The sequence below is a fragment of the Nicotiana tomentosiformis genome, chromosome 6 (genome assembly GCF_000390325.3).
Source record: "Nicotiana tomentosiformis chromosome 6, ASM39032v3, whole genome shotgun sequence".
Classification (NCBI taxonomy): Eukaryota; Viridiplantae; Streptophyta; class Magnoliopsida; order Solanales; family Solanaceae; genus Nicotiana; species Nicotiana tomentosiformis.
The window spans coordinates 99,035,869-99,052,294 of record NC_090817.1 but is presented as its reverse complement, the minus strand read 5'-3'; the positions used below and the strand labels follow the sequence as shown (position 1 = coordinate 99,052,294).

The window sequence follows — 16,426 nt, the reverse complement described above, 5'->3', positions numbered from 1 at the left end:
TTGTCGCACATTTGAGAGATGCTAAGAAGATTGTGTTGAAGAACCACATAATACACATCTTTTATAGCATGAGAGAGTGACTTGCCAACCTTGCAAATACCTGCTATTTGGCCCTTTTTGCCATTTCCAAATGACACACTCCCTCCTTGGAAGGTTGTTAGTGAGAGGAAGATTTTCTTTTCTCCAGTCATATGTCTTGAGCATCCACTGTCTAGATACCAGTCCTGATTGTTTCCTCTCACCTTAGCCTGCACTAAAATTCACAAGTTAGTTTTGGGAACCCATACAAGCATGGGTCCCTTTTTGTTGGAAAAAAGGATGAATCAAACCCCTTCTTGCCCAGAAGGGGAGAAGATTAGAAGCTATTTTCTTATTAACCTTAATCCACTTAGTATGGACATGAGGATTAACCTTTAGCTCATTTTCCTTCTTCACATTTTTAGCAATACCAAAGGTGCTTCTAAACTGAGCATGAATTAAGGTAGGACAATTGTCTCTAAAGTGTCCTACTCTCCCACAATGAATGCACATGTTATAATCAGAAATTCCTACATACTTTGGGTCAAATTTAGGGACAAGTTTTTTGTAGCCAATTCCAGATTTGTTAGAGCTACAGTTTTCATTCAACCAATTCAAGGCATCACAAGATCTATGCCATTTTCTTAGTCTATAGAGTTCATAATTAACCTTTTTCTAAGTTTTAATGCAGGACTTTATTTCTACATTCAGCATCACAAAGAATATTATTAGCAATTTTTAATTCCTTTTCAAGTTTATCATGCATATCACTCATTTTTACTTTGCCATGTATATCAGGAGACTTCTCATTCTTAGAAATAAGCTCAAGAACCTGGTTCTTAAATGTCACGAACAGAAATTCCCACCCTCGAGACTGTGATGGCACCTAACATTTCACTTGCTAGGATAGCCAACGGTAGAATAGTTTTTTTAGCCATTTTCAACAATTCAATTTAAATAATAACCAAGAACTGAAATAACTGAAATAGAGTGAGAAAATCACAACAATTGCGATATCTAGATACAATCCCAGAACTGGTGTCACAAGTGCACGAGCGACTAGAATAATACAAATAATGGTCTGAATGAAAGTAAAATTGTCTGAAATAAAATAAACAACTAGAATAAGGTAGAAGGGGACTTCAGGGCTACGAACGCCGAGCAGTTGTACCTCAAGTCTCCGTCGGGAAATCAATCCGAGTAATCTATTGACCGCTGCTAGGACCAACTCTAAAATGTGTACAAGAAGTGTAGAGTGTAGTCTGAGTACAACCGACCCCATGTACTCTGTAAGTGCAGGGCCTAATCTCGACGAAATAGTGATGAGGCTAAGGCGGGTCACATACAATAACTTGTATGCAGTATAATAATAATAATAACAAGAAAGGAAACGTATAAAAGATAAGGCAGTTAACTGATGAAAATAAACTTAATCCTCGAAATCAGTAAAACCAAATACATCGTTCCTCAGAACCTCGTATGGAAACACTGAAAGCTAACACAATGCAACAATGAATATAAAATACACAATCTGTTGCGGCGCGCAACCCGATCTCACCGTACAAATACAATCCTTCCTTATTTCACCATATCAATTATCAAGAATAACATATAAAATCTGTTGCGGCGCGCAACCCTATCCCACCATATAATCAGAATTAATATCATAATCCTCCCTTATTTTACCATATCGAAATAACATATAAATCCGTTGCGGCGTGCAATCCGATCCTACTATATCGATATAAATCCTCCATTATTCCACCCATTGCGGTGTGCAACTCGATCCATAACCAAAATCAATAAATGTAATCAATTCAACAACTCGATTCCCGATTAAAGAATCATGAAATCAAATCCATAAAGGAACCTCGTACCAAAATAAGAAATGCTACACCTAATACAAAGTAACAAGACAAGCCAAATATATGACAGTTAAAGTCTACAAGTAAGACAGTTAAGGCAAGAAGCAATTAATCACGGAAGCATGGAAGAAACAAACATTTCAATACGAGAATAATAAGTGACAAGTAGCAAGTTAAGGCATAGAGAGCAATTTAAAGCATGCAATAGTAAAACATGGAATAAAACAATTAATGAAATGCGGGAAAGCATGAAGACAACTATTTTGACGGCGTATATACACTTGTCATCTCGCATATATGCCGTTACACATGTAATTCACATAACACATAGCTCAAGGGTTTCTAGTTCCCTCAAATCAAGGTTAGACCCAATACTTACCTCGCTCCGCAAGTAAATCAAAGCTCAACCGGGGTCTTTTCTCTAAAATTTGCCTCCGAATCTAACCAAAATTGACTTAATATCAACAACCAATGCTAGAGAAATCAATTACAATACATAAAATTAGTGTTTCTAGACAAGCTTCTATAGAGCAGGTCCTTTGCTTTAGCATTTTTCTGAACTAGCTGATGATCTTCCTCGTCATATTCCTCTTCTCTTTTGTTGCACTTGTTACCTTCACTATCCATTTTGGTTGGGAGAACAATTAGCCATAGGTCAAAGTCAGTAGTATAAAGAAATGTTTCCATACGCATCTTCCATTCATCATAGTGGTGTTCATCAAACAAATGAGGTCTTCCAATGTGCATTCCAAGCTGTACTGGGGGTTCTGTCTTCACAGCTTGGTGTTCATCAATCACAGCATAGAGACTTATAGCCTCATCCTCCTTTTCTTCCTCTTCATCACTTTCACTGTCCTCATATGCTGCCAAGAATGCCTGCTTCATTGCTTCAGTAAATCCTTTGCCTAGGATTTTTCCTTTGTTGGAACCCTTTTCTTCTCATCTTCTCCCGTTTCTATTTTTCAGCTCGTTCTTTCCTCCACTCAATTTCCCACATTGGGCAGTCTTTGACCATGTGATCTAGCTTGCCATACTTGTAGCACCCGTCATAGTTAGCTTTGTCGATCTTCTTAGACTTTCTACCGGTCTCTCTCTTGGATGCGCTTTTGGAGTTCTTCATGAACCTCTTGAACTTGGCAAACATTGCTAGATCAGGATCATCATAGTCATATTCATCATCCTCAAACGCTATAAGAACCAAGGCCTTATCCTTCTTTGGTTCTTCCTTGCGTAGTTCTATCTTTCTCATTTCATTAGTTTTTAAGTTTTCAACTAACTCATCAAGTGAGATTTTGTCCAATTCCTTGGCTTCCTGGATTGCACTGACTTTTGATTCCCATGAAGCTGGAAGGATTCTTAGAACTTTGCTAACCAATTCTTCTGAGGTAAATACATTTCCAAGTGATTTCAGTTTATTAATTATTATAGTGAACCTAGTCATCATATCCTGGATGGGCTCAGACTCTTTCATGGAGAAAATCTCATAGTTTCTCATGAGTAGCTCAATCCTTGATCTCTTTATTTGGTTTGTTCCTTCATAAGCATTTTGGTGTGCATCCCATATATCTGCTTCACATTAGGGTACACAGAAATTCTATTGTACTCATCAGGATCAAGTCTACAGATAAGAATTTTCTTAGCCTTTGCATTCTTCTCCATCATTCTGAAATATGCTGCCACAAATTCGGATGGGTCCTTAGGAACTGTTTCATTTTGTGCATTTTATTTAGTAGGAATCAAAGGACCTTAGTTCACTATTGTCTATAGTTCATAGTATTCAGCTGTCAGGAAGTCTTCCATTCTTACTTTTCATTAATTATAATATTTTCCATTGAATATGGGTGGCATGGTAGTTAATTGTCCTTCATTAATTCCAGATGGAGCACTCATCTTGCTTCCAAGATCTCTCTAGGTATTAGCCGTGTAAATGAGAGAACATGCTCCGATACCAATTATTAATTTGAGTGCCCGTATGGATTACTAATGAACTTGGTTATTTATCGTGTCCTTAAACGAGCAATAAAATGAACACAGTAATTTCTACGTAGAAAATCACCCAGCTCAAAAGGTGCGAAAATCACGACCTACCACGTAGGATTTTTAATTCCAACTATACTAGAACAATGAGCTAAAATGTATCAATTACAAGACTGTAATTAAATACTCTCCGATACTCCTACTACTCCTATGTGATTCACAAGTTACTCTAACTTGTAAAGCAAAATACTCACTCCAACTCACTAATTATTTGTGACACTTGATTACAACTCAATTTTCTAAAACACATTCACTAGACTGATTCAGGAAGAATACAATGCAAGTACTCGACTCGAGTAAACGACTTATGACTCTTTAGTTGATGTGTGAAAGGATAGTTAAGATGTCCAAAGTCGATCATATTTAAAACGCTTCAACTTGAGATATTCTAGGAGTCCTATTCATAGTCAGCTTTCTCTTTGATAGGACTCCTACTGCTCTAAAGATTCCACAAGCTTTGGGACTTTTGTTTCTAACTGAATTATCCGTATTTTCTTGAGCAACGACTCTTATCACTTATAGCAGCCTTCTTCCACCAAACTTGGGCCTGGGTAACTTTGAGATAAAGTTACTGTCTTGTACAGACGTATAAGTATCAACATGAGGAGTTGATCCTTTCTCCTGAAGAGCTGGTTCTTTAGAATAATTAAACAACTGCGTTGAGGACCTGGTTCTATGAACATTTAGTCATACTTTGTTAATCATCAAAACTTCAATACTCAACAGCATAGTTCGCTCAGAGAAGCAAAATAATGAATGGTGAAATATAGGTGAAGTGGCTTATAAAACAAAGTAGGAGCAACTAATAATTAACTTGAAAACAATCTAATTGACTAGATTAAAATTATGGAAGATGAAAAATTATAACTCTGACAGGCCTCAGATGCCAAATTAAGTTGTTTGGCCAAGACGGAGAAGTACTTTTGGCCAGCAGCAGAAGCAGTTTTTCTGCTTTTGGGAAGAAGCAGAAAATTATAGCTTCTTCCAAAAAGCAGAAGCAGAAAATTAATTTATTCAAGACAAAACTATCATCACCATAAATTTAAATTTTTCAATTATCCCTTACTAATTTAAGGTTTTTCTTTTCTTTTTTGTTTCTAGTTTCTACCATTCTTTTAAAATTAGAGATATCATATATATGAATATATTGTAATTTTCCAAATTCTTTTTGACTTTTCTTGTTTTTGATTTTTTTTTCTTTGTGTAATGTCTTGTAACTTTCTAAATTATCTTCTTCTTTTTCTATACTAAAGCAAATTATCTACACCCTTCTTTGGATTATTTCTGTTCCTACAAATAATCATTTATAATTTCTTCTATTATAAGCTATTAATTCCCGAATCTTTAAAAAAGTTATCAAATCTAATTTGTGAAAATTACCTATAAATAGGTAATAAATTTACAATTGCATCGCATAATCTATATATTACTAGAAAAAGAAGAAAAGTCCTCCACATTAAGCCAAGTGACACACTCACAATATGTTACTTGGCAATTTAGGTGAAAATTAGTTAGGTTAGGTAATAATTAGTTTATTTTTAAATTTAAATTTAAAAATAAATAAACTATCCATTATGTGTTATTAATAATTAGTTACTCTTTTTGAATTTGAATTTAAACATGCTTAACTATTTTTTTTACGAAAATAATGTTTTTTTATACATTTAAAATTATTTATATTTTACGCTCAATGCCATTTTTCAAGTTTGACACTTAGAATCATCTTGTTACAACTACTATTGCTATACATAATTTCCTCCGACGATATTCTTCTACCGATAAAGAATTCAACTATTATACTAATGGAGACATTACTTCAGAGATTGAGGAAGGAGATGAGCCTTCTCGTATTCCTTTAGAAATGCAAGTTTTCTACTAATATGGAGTCGTTGTGTGATAGAATTAGAGATGAAATTATTGAGAAATATTATCATGTGTGAGTGACTTTGCTTATTATATCATAGTGGATTATCAATATATAATAATTAGTGGAATAGACTTCTAATTCATACCGAATGATGACAATAAGTAATTATACTAGATAATATTATATGCTTTGGTATAACTATATATCTTATATTGATTAAATCTTTCATATATATGTTTACTTTATATTTTATATTTTAATTAAATAAAAAATAATAATAAAAGTCTCCCACGATAAATATTTAAGTTCATTTTTCTCTATAAAATAATTAGGGATTTTTTCATTCTTGTACACTATTTGAAACCTTATTACGAAAAATGTTCATGTTTTGGTATTTACCCAACCTAAACATATTTTAATTACAAAATATATACAATTCACATTAAAAGACTCTCAATCCATTATTTATACTTTCAATTTCCTTTTTTTCTCTCCTCCCCCCTCTTCTCTCTTTCTTATAATACAAGATTGGCCCAATTCCATATTTTAAAATTCCTAAACTGGTATACATTCGGCAATGGCAGAACAAGAAGAGGATATCTTCAAATCTGTTCAACGAAAATGCACCACCAATTCTATCATTTAATCTTTAGACATCAAGCTGCAATGCTTCATCAGCAGTTGTCCTCGCCACTCAGTGATCTACGAGGAAGACAAAAATTGAGCATCTCAGATAAAACATAAAAAAGGCTCTCCTTCTCCCCAAGCAGCTATCAAAGCATGAAAAATGGTGTGCTTTCCACTGATCAAAAAGATAACATTTTGCTTTTCATCATTCACATTACTAGGCATTTGGACAATATTTGGTCGAAGTTAATGGAAAAAATAAAAGTATAATATATATATACATAATAATTATATATTATATAATTTATCTACAACTTTCATACATTATTTCTACCCAGTTATATACAACTACAATATCATACCACTTAAATACAATTTTTATATAAATTTTATACAATATGTCTTTTGTATATTTTGTATCTGATTTATACATAGTAAAAAAAAAATGGGAATACAACTAATTATATATTATACAACTTATCTACAACTTTCATACATTATTTCTACCCAATTATATACAACTACAATATCATACAACTTAAATACAATTTTTATACAAATATTGTTCAACTTTCATACAATATTTAAATAAAAAATATATATATAAACAACAAAATACAATTTTACTACAATTTCGAAAGTATAATGTATGTCATGTCTGAAATTCAATCTGAAATTCAACCAAAATCATGTCTAATCTTCACCAAAATACTCTAAAAATTGAGATATAAACTCCAAACAATATTCTCAATTGTTTGCAACAACACTCAATTGTCACACCTCCTTTTTCCCGAGGGACAGGGGTAGGGGAGTTTTTCCAATTAAAGTGACATTAATCGAAATGGGATTATTTATTTAATTTCAGAGCCGCCACTTGGAATAATTTATAGTGTCCCAAGTCACCGATTTATTTTAAATCCCAAATCGGAGAAATTTGACTCTTATTTATGGTCCGCGAACACAGAAGACCGGGTAAGAAATTATGTTAACCCAGGAGAAGGTGTGAGGTACTCACGAGTTCCGTGGTTTTAGCACGGTCGCTCAACTATTAATAATTGGCATAATTATCTGATTTAATACATATTTGAAACCTATAGTGCATTCTTTACTTTTAAATCGCTTTTAGCATTTATGAAATTTATTTGAACAAGTCGCGATGCTGCGCACTCGTTTGTTTTTGTACACGTTGCGAATCGCGCCATGTGAAACGCACTCGTGATTTACAACATGTTAATTTTTATTATTGTTTGAAGTTGTAAGGTCGAGTCACGTTTACGTGCACTCGAACTTGGGGTTTACGTATCGTGATCATGCCACGGGAATCGTACCCATATTCACGATGATTTATTATTAATCGTGCCTAAAGCAATCTACGATGTCTAAATTAATTTGATTCTTTAAAGTTGTTCTCCCTGGTCCGTTGCTTACCAAGGCGCAATGAAATTTATACTAAAACAACTTAGAACAGTCATGATATTCTGACAAACCATACTTTAGAAAAACCAAGCAAATGTTTCACAAAAAGGCCACATTCAGTGAAATTGTTTAGGTTGCTGATTGCATGATAGTCTAATACCAACACTACACATTTGAGTCAATACTCTTCACAAGCTTACCATGCAAACATCAAACTGGAAACTAAAACTACAGATCCAATCCTCCCCATGGCTACAAGCTAATTGTCATAATATAGCCACTTTACACTAATAGCCAAATCCAAGCTTATGTTCTTCTATCCTATTTCTTTTGATTCTCAGTGGTACTGACTCAATTATTGAGGATTCTTCTCAACACCAGAAAACATCCAATTAGCCAAATAAAATTAACTCACACTTCATAAAGTCCGGATTAAATCAACAATTATACGGAGTTAATCTAATTCTCATGAAACATAACTGAAAATTCAGATCTATTGCAAGAGGTAGCGGCCTGTGATGAGCAAACTCAAACTCAGAATTGCCAGCTTCATAGTGCAGATACAAACATATCATAGCTAAAACAATCAGTATGGATAAACCTCAACATCAACCAACATGGATACATGACACTAAACATGGAAACAACATGTAATTCCGATCTTCAAATTAATATCTTAACAGAAACATACAAAGTCATAGCTACATACCTAATAGCAGGAACAAACAAATTTGACCGAAAGAGGTATGAAATATAGGGGAAAATCTAGCAAAAGAAACCGCAGCAAACCAACGACAGCACAACGATTCCACAGCTCAAAACGACTTTCAAAAACCTCAGGAAGACAGAAATCGAGCAAGCTGCTCAAAGATCGTAAGAGATTTCAAACTGGGAAGGCGCAAGAAACGACGTCGGATTGTCTAACACGACGACATTCGTGATGTTCACAGCACTCATTGCGTTCATTAAAGCTCTAATTTGAGAGATTCTTCGTCGTGAGATTCAGATAAAAGGACATGAGAGATTCTTTAAATTTCATGAAATATACGAGAAATTATGCGGAGAATTGCGAGAGAATCAACAATTAGAGGCCACGGCAAAAAAGAGAAGAAACGGCTCAGTTATGTGAGGGAGGGAGTGGGAAGTCCGTCTCTATTCTCGGCGGCAGCTAAGTTTTAGAAAGGGGGGAGGGGGTCCTGTCCGGTTCAGAGAGAGAGAAGATGGGCGGCTAGGGCTTTTTGTGAAAAGGGGGATCCGTTCTCTGTTTGGGGGTGCTCTCCGTTCTCGTTAGAGTTGGAGGAATTTAGGATATTAGAACGTCGGCTAGGCTTCGGTTATAATTGGGTTTAAATATGGATGTAAGAATTGACATGAGTCATTAGATTAGAGGGGAATCGATGGCTAAGATTAAATTTTGTATTTAAGTAGAGAGTGGGCTAATGGGTTGGAAGAATGAGCATTTGATTTGTTGGGCCACTAAAATCCGAAAACGAGCTCTCAATTGGCCCAAATTCAATTCTTTCTCATTGAACAAAAATAAAAATAAAAATAAAAATAAAACCAAAATATACTAATTAATCTTAGTTAATAAGAATAAACTATTAAAGTTAACTATATATTAAAATAAAAATATTTTTGGTATTTTTTTAAAGTGTTATAAATATTATAAAGTACTAATAAGCTAATATATATAAGAAAAGAAACATTACAAAACTATTTTTGTGTCTTTAGGCTTATGTTTTAAAATTAAAACTAAAAGTTGACTAAAATCCTATTAAAATGAAAATAAGTAAATATTTTAAAATACTACTCTTAAATGCTCCGACAGGTCAAAAATTACGTGCTTACAGCAATCCAAACAAATAATGGTTTTTGAGAACCCAAATTTGAATTCAAAGTTTCAAAACTTTTTAATGGCTGTCAATGGTGGAATTGTTGCTCTCTTTTCCTTTGCTCTACATTACTGAAATTAGGGATTGAGAGATAGAGAGAGACGTAGAGAAAAAGAGAGAGCGCAGGGGAGAGAGAGAGAGAGAGAGACGGAGAGAGAGAGAGAGAGAGAGAGAGAGAGAGAGAGAGAGAGAGAGAGAGAGAGCATGAAGGAGAGAGAATAAGGATGAAAAATAATTGATTCATAATATAAAGGAATACTCGTTTAATTCCTAAAGTGTATATAATTGGTAAATTTGTATATATGATGTAATTAAATTGAAACTTGAGTAAGGGGGTAATAAAGTTTCAAATAGTTTATATGAATATAAATCTCAAATAATTATAGGACCTTGGTACTATCCTTTTTGGTAATTTGACACTCAAAAGCCCTTTTTAAAAAGATTGATCAAACATAATTTATTTATCAAATGTTGTAAAAAAAAATACTTCTTAAATGAATTGGCCAAACACAAATTATTATTTTTCAAAAGTACTTTTAGAAAAAAATACTTTTCAAAATAAGCATCTTTTGGCAGCTTGGCCAAACGGGCTCTTAAGTGGTTCAATAGGTTATGAGAGGTTATTACCGATCACAACACAAGGAAATGAGAGAGCATTGGCCACCATCAAAAGTTATGATAGGATAATAAGTATCTTTTCATTCTTAATTAAAAAAGTTTGAGTTCGAGTTTTGAAATAGAATCGTCTTTGGTAAAAAATATCTTATCCTTAAAAGTGAGAATTTTCGACGCAAATTCAGATTGAACGACATGAATTAGGGGTGTACAAACCGAACCAGAAAATCGCACCAAACCGAAAAGTCAAATCAAACCGATTAAAAAACCCGACTAGGTTTGGTTTGATTTCGTTTGGTATTGAGTAAAAAAATCCGAATCAAACCGACATATAAATATATAATTTTTATATATATTTTTAAAAAATTTCGTAGAATTTTTTTAAAAAAATGTCTAGAAATATTTAAGATTCTCTTATGTGATGTAATATTTAGTAAAATATGAAGTGCTCTATCTTTATTAGCTTTCAATAATGGGTTGTATGGTTACTTTCTTATCAAGTGTTAGTGAAATGTGTCAATCTCTTTATTTTTTTCATATTCATATGTCAAGATCTATTACATTCTTATATCTTTTTTGAATTTGAAGTAGTATTTTGATAATTTAAAATTAAATAGAACATATTATTACATAGGTATCATATTGACTTTATGTTTAATTATTAAATTCAGTTAACCTTGAAAGTTTACATCAGCGAAAAATTATATATTGTCATACGACTAAAAATATAACTATCATATATTACTAAGAAAATTCTCTCATAAGAATATGTTAATAGATCATACGTTTGTCAATCTTTTTTAATTTTTACTAAATATATATTTACTTATAAAAAATTTAACAAAGTAAGATTGAAATAATATTTATGCAACAAAAAAATCTGAAAAACCCGGCAAACCCCGAACCAATCTAAACCGATATAGTTAGTTTGATTTAGTTGTGATAAAAACCAAATCAATCCGGTCCATGTACACCCCAGCAGGAATACTGTAAATCAAGTGGAAAACAAAAAAGAGAGGGAGCATTTGTCCAATTCCGTATAGGACAATTATGATTATTTGAGTTTGAAGGAATTACGCTTTGCTTAGTGACATCTTTTCGGAGATCGTTTAGCGTTAAATTTGTAATTAAAGCTACGTATTGATTCTTTTTGGATGCTTAGCTATTTTGGTTGGACTTTAATAAGACAAAGCATTTAGTGAAAATATATCAAACCAAAATGTATTTAAAAAAAAAAATGCTCAAAAGACTTGACAAATGTTCTCCAGAAATATTTTCTTAAAAACTATAACATAAGCACACAATTTTTAAAAAATTATTTTTTCAAAAAAAGTTTTTAAAGAACTAACTTTTCCACAAACTAAACTAAAATTGCACCAAACACCGCTCCCCTCATCCGAATGGAGGAAGCAAAGGATATTCTCAAAAAGCAAAAGAGAAGAAGGAAAAATGAAAAGGAGAAGATGTTCTTGGGAAAAAAAATCTCATGAAAAGGAGAAGATGTTCTTGGGAAAAAAAATCTCAATCTAAACAGAAAACTTTTGTTCTTAAACTAATTTCTTTACAAAATAAACCAAAATGAAATCCATCTCCTCATCCCAAATCCAAATGGGGTCGTTGACTATAAGGGGGAGTCTTATCCATAAACTGACATACACGTACATACCAATACCATCATAACAAAAAAAAAATTACATTTTAGTTTCAACTTAGATAAGGTAACGGAGTTTGACGATCTTAAAAGTTGAAGGGTAAAAACTTTGTGGTGTCATAATATTTGTATGGTTATAAAGGTTTCTCATTAAAAATAAAATAAGTAAAATAAAAGATTTAAAATTAAATTATTTTAAAATTTAAAAATGCGACATTTATTTTGGATACCTCGTCCAATTTGAAAAGGGATAGTATTCAACTTCAACACATTCACCAAACTATTATGAAAATATTATATTGTGAATGTCCATTCATTACTCTGCTATAGATAATCTTCCTGAAGAAGATTATCCATTTAGTACTCTGTTGAAATTTATCTACAAGCAGCTGATGCAGACAGGTTGCAAGCAACTTTATGAAATGATTTGCAACAACTTCTTATTAAGCATGCAGGTTGCAAGCAGCTCATGCAGACAGCTTATAAGCAACTGATGCAGGCAGGTTGCAAGCAACTCAATGAAATGATTTGCAGCAGCTTCTTATTAAACATGCAGGTTGCAAGCAGCTCATGCAGACAGCTTACAAGTAGCTAAAGATAAGCATTGCAGCTCCTTCCTGAAAAGCCTTGCAGATGTTCTATAAATAGATGAGTTTTCAGTTCATTATGAACTAACTTTGAAAGTTGAATAAAATATCAATCTCCCTCTATACTTGTCTTCAGTTTATTTCTTTTATAGTCTTTATTTTATAACACGTTATCAGCACGAGATTCTGCCATTTTGAGCACTTACTTCGAATTTAATTTCTATTTCAGTATTCATCTCCGATGTAAGGCGACACTCTTATGTTTGTGGTTAGATCTTGTTCATTCCGAGTATCATAAGGCATATTATATCCTTGAGGTGGTGAGTTTTTCTTCTTGGCAGTAGTGATGTAGATATCACTTACATATGATGTGGCCAAATTTGCGTAATTTAATTTGAATCTTTTGCTTATATTTTAATATCATTATCATCGCTTGCTTGGTTATATGTTACGTATATAGTACCTATTTTGGTATTTGTTTTCATCCTAATTATCTTAATAAAGGATTACAAAGTGGATAACATTGTTAGATCCACTTAAACTCCAGCAGAGTTTGCAAGAAATATACAACCACCAGAAGTGGTTATGTTTCGTGTATCTCATTATAACTAAATTTTATTAACCACCAGAAGTGATATATGCCTATAACCACCAGAAGTGATAATTTAGGCTTTCTATGGTTATAATTAAAGATAAGCTAGAGAAATATTCTATATATTATATGCACGCCTCGATTTGCTCCTGAAGTAGTAAATATTTTAAAAGAGGTTGAAGCATCACAATTAAAGGAAATATTCGATTTCTTGAAGGATGGAAATTTTTGATAAATATTAATCTATTCCCTGAAGTGAATGTGATAATATTAATAAAGTCGTAAATATGAACGTGCTCTTATTGTAAATATATTACAATTCACCTCCAGAAGAGTTAATATGATTGAGAGAATATATACTCAATATTTCGTATTTTAAATTTGGTCCTGAAGAAGTAACACAATTGAGATTTCCTCCTAAAGTAGGAAAATATTTTTGAAGCAATATCTTTATGTGTTTAAACAAAATAATGAGCTATTCAAAGTTATTTTTGAAGTACATTTTCATTCCCTGGAGTGAATGAAGAAAAACCACAACTCACCTCCTGAAGAGGTAGAATAATAGAGGATATAAATATTATTTTTATAGCATAAAGATCATTGCCACACGTGCTTGTTGTACGTAAAATATCTTGGATAATTTTATTAAGTATCATTCTAAGGCAAAAGCATTCTTGTATAATGCTTTCTACTACAACCACATTAATATATTATGGTTAGTTATTGAGTTCCCCGAAGGAAGTAACAACTCGTGTATCTTTCCTTAAAAGATGCAATGACTATGTGGTTGCTGTATTGATACAAAATATTCAGATGTTAATGATATTTCTCCTTGAAGGAGATATTTGTCACAAAGTTAGTGGTAAAAATATTAAAATTATTAATTTTTGTCATTTATAAATTTAGAATTAGCTTTATATTGTTCATTTGATTATGATTTTCTCTCATGACACCAAAAGTGTCTGAGTAATATTTGGTAGTATAACAAAAACTCCTGAAGAGCTAATTGTTTGTCTAGAAGACACATGACACAAGTAGTGTCTGAATAATATTTGATTGTGGACAATAAATGGAAGGCGCCCGAAGAGCTTATTTGTCATTATTGTGGTCAAAGCATATGTTATGATAAATCGAAATTTACTAATACACATGACTATCATACTTAGACTACAAATAATTGAAAGATTGAAAATCTTCATGTTTTCACAATCATATGGGGTAAATATGTATGTGAGAAGATACCTGCCTTATTCTTCAAATGTGTACTACATCATATATCATAATATACCAGAAGTTTACTAATGCAAAAGCAGTCACAGTAAATCAGAAATTTACTGATACAAAAGTAGCCACAGTAAATCAAAAGTTTACTGATGCAAAAGTTTATGCCATAGTAAACCAGAAGTTTACTTAGAGATAGCACATGCCATGATAAACTTGAAGTTTTCATTTGCCATTTTTAAATGAGCTATTTGAGAATTCAGATAAGCATATACTGAAGAACTAGAATATTCTTCAAGAATTCTCTTGTTTTGCTTGTTCTCATAATAACTTGATTATACCAGCTAAAGTTGGGACTAAAATCTCCCAATTCTGAAATATATAAAAGGTGAATATAGGCTCATTCACTTATCATGTGAACCACTTATAGACGCATATATAAGATGGTTACATGTATGTTTATTATCAACCTGCAGTTTGGCATTTGCAATTGTCTTTCTCAATTAAGAGCATAATTTTCAGATTATGAAATCAAGATAGTTCATCTTGATGATGCTGGATTATATCCAAGCTAGTTTAGCATTGAATACATCATATTAATAGCTAAACTATTGCTTATGAGAACAAAGCCTCATGTGTTGGTCTAAGATTTTCTAAATTGCATACAACAACATTTGTATGCATCAGACCAACAAAATATGATAAGTCCTCTCCTCACAATTGGTTTAGGATCAAAAATCAAATATTTTTACTATCTAATAACTTTTGATGTGTGGTATATGATTAATTTCTCTGCCACAATGCACAAAGATATGTTTCCCAAAGAGGATTGGGGATATGAGTTAGTTTTTCTAACATTTGGATGATGGAATAAAACAACTGAAAAATATGCTATATGAATCGAATTATCATTAATATGATCCTCGCTTAGAAGATAATTCAATTCAAATGCCAGAAGCATTTGCTGATCTAAAATTAAATACCATATTTCAGCTGCAAATGCTCCTATTAAAATTAAAGTCCCTGAAGGATAGAGTTTATTGTACGCATGAAGCGTGGTAGACCAATCGGTTCCAAAGGTAACAATCCTTGAAAAGAATAGGAGCAAATGATCAAAATGATCATAATAATGAGGAAATAAGCTCTGGAAGAGCCCACGACATAACATTACATGAAACTCCAGAAGAAGTTCAGGTACGTGAAAATAAAGAAAGTGATAAGATCTCAACAAGTTATGTCGCTTGTGAACTGATACGAAATGATCGCCGACGATATATTTGATACAATATAGTGCACAATATTGTAAAAGATTGTGAGGATCGGACATGTAGTCCAGACACCTGAAGATGTCATGCCATTTAAATGTAAGTCATAACTTATATGACTCATTTGATTAATTCTATATGAAGATCCTTGAAGGATTTAAAATGCCTGAAGCAAATTCAAAATCTCGGAAAATGTATTCAATCAGATTACAAAGATCTTTGTACGGTTTAAAGCAATCTGGGCGCATGTGGTATAATCGCTTTAGTGAATATTTGTTGAAAGAAGGTTACATAAATTGTGTTATTTGTACATGTATTTTTATATAGAAAATGGCATCAGAATTTGTTATACTTGTTGTTTATGTTGATGACATAAATCTTGTTGGAACTCCAGAAGAGCTCCAAAAGGCAATTGAATATCTTAAGAAAGAATTTGAGATGAAAGATATTGGAAATATAAAACTTTATCTTGGTTTGCAAATTCAATATTTAGCAGACGAGATCTTTATCCATCAATCTACCTATACACAAAGGGTCTTAAAACACTTTTACATGGACAAAGCGCACCCATTGAGTACACCAATGATTGTTCAATCACTTGAAGTGAATAAGGACCCGTTCCGACCTCCAGAAGAGGATGAGGAACTCCCTGGTCCTGAAATACCCTATCTCAGTGCAATTGGTGCACTTATGTATCTTGCTAATGCTACAAGGTTTGACATAGCATTTTCTGTTAATGTACTGGCAAGATATAGCTCTTCTCCTACACGGAG

At 32.6% G+C, this 16,426-nt stretch overlaps 1 protein-coding gene and 1 long non-coding RNA gene across 2 annotated transcripts; both read right to left on the bottom strand.

Moving 5' to 3' along the window:
- Positions 1-2,838: 2,838 nt before the first annotated feature.
- Positions 2,839-3,542, bottom strand: LOC138894476 (uncharacterized). The gene is made up of 2 exons (XM_070179175.1): positions 3,506-3,542; positions 2,839-3,449 (listed from the first exon to the last, which is right to left on the bottom strand). Exons 1-2 carry the CDS (start codon positions 3,540-3,542, stop codon positions 2,839-2,841), a joined length of 648 nt encoding a protein of 215 aa, XP_070035276.1.
- Positions 3,543-6,081: 2,539 nt separating this feature from the next.
- On the bottom strand, positions 6,082-9,151 carry LOC104096655 (uncharacterized). The gene is made up of 2 exons (XR_686403.4): positions 8,540-9,151; positions 6,082-6,489 (listed from the first exon to the last, which is right to left on the bottom strand). It is a non-coding gene; the product is annotated as an uncharacterized lncRNA (long non-coding RNA).
- Between the last annotated feature and the right edge of the window lie 7,275 nt (positions 9,152-16,426).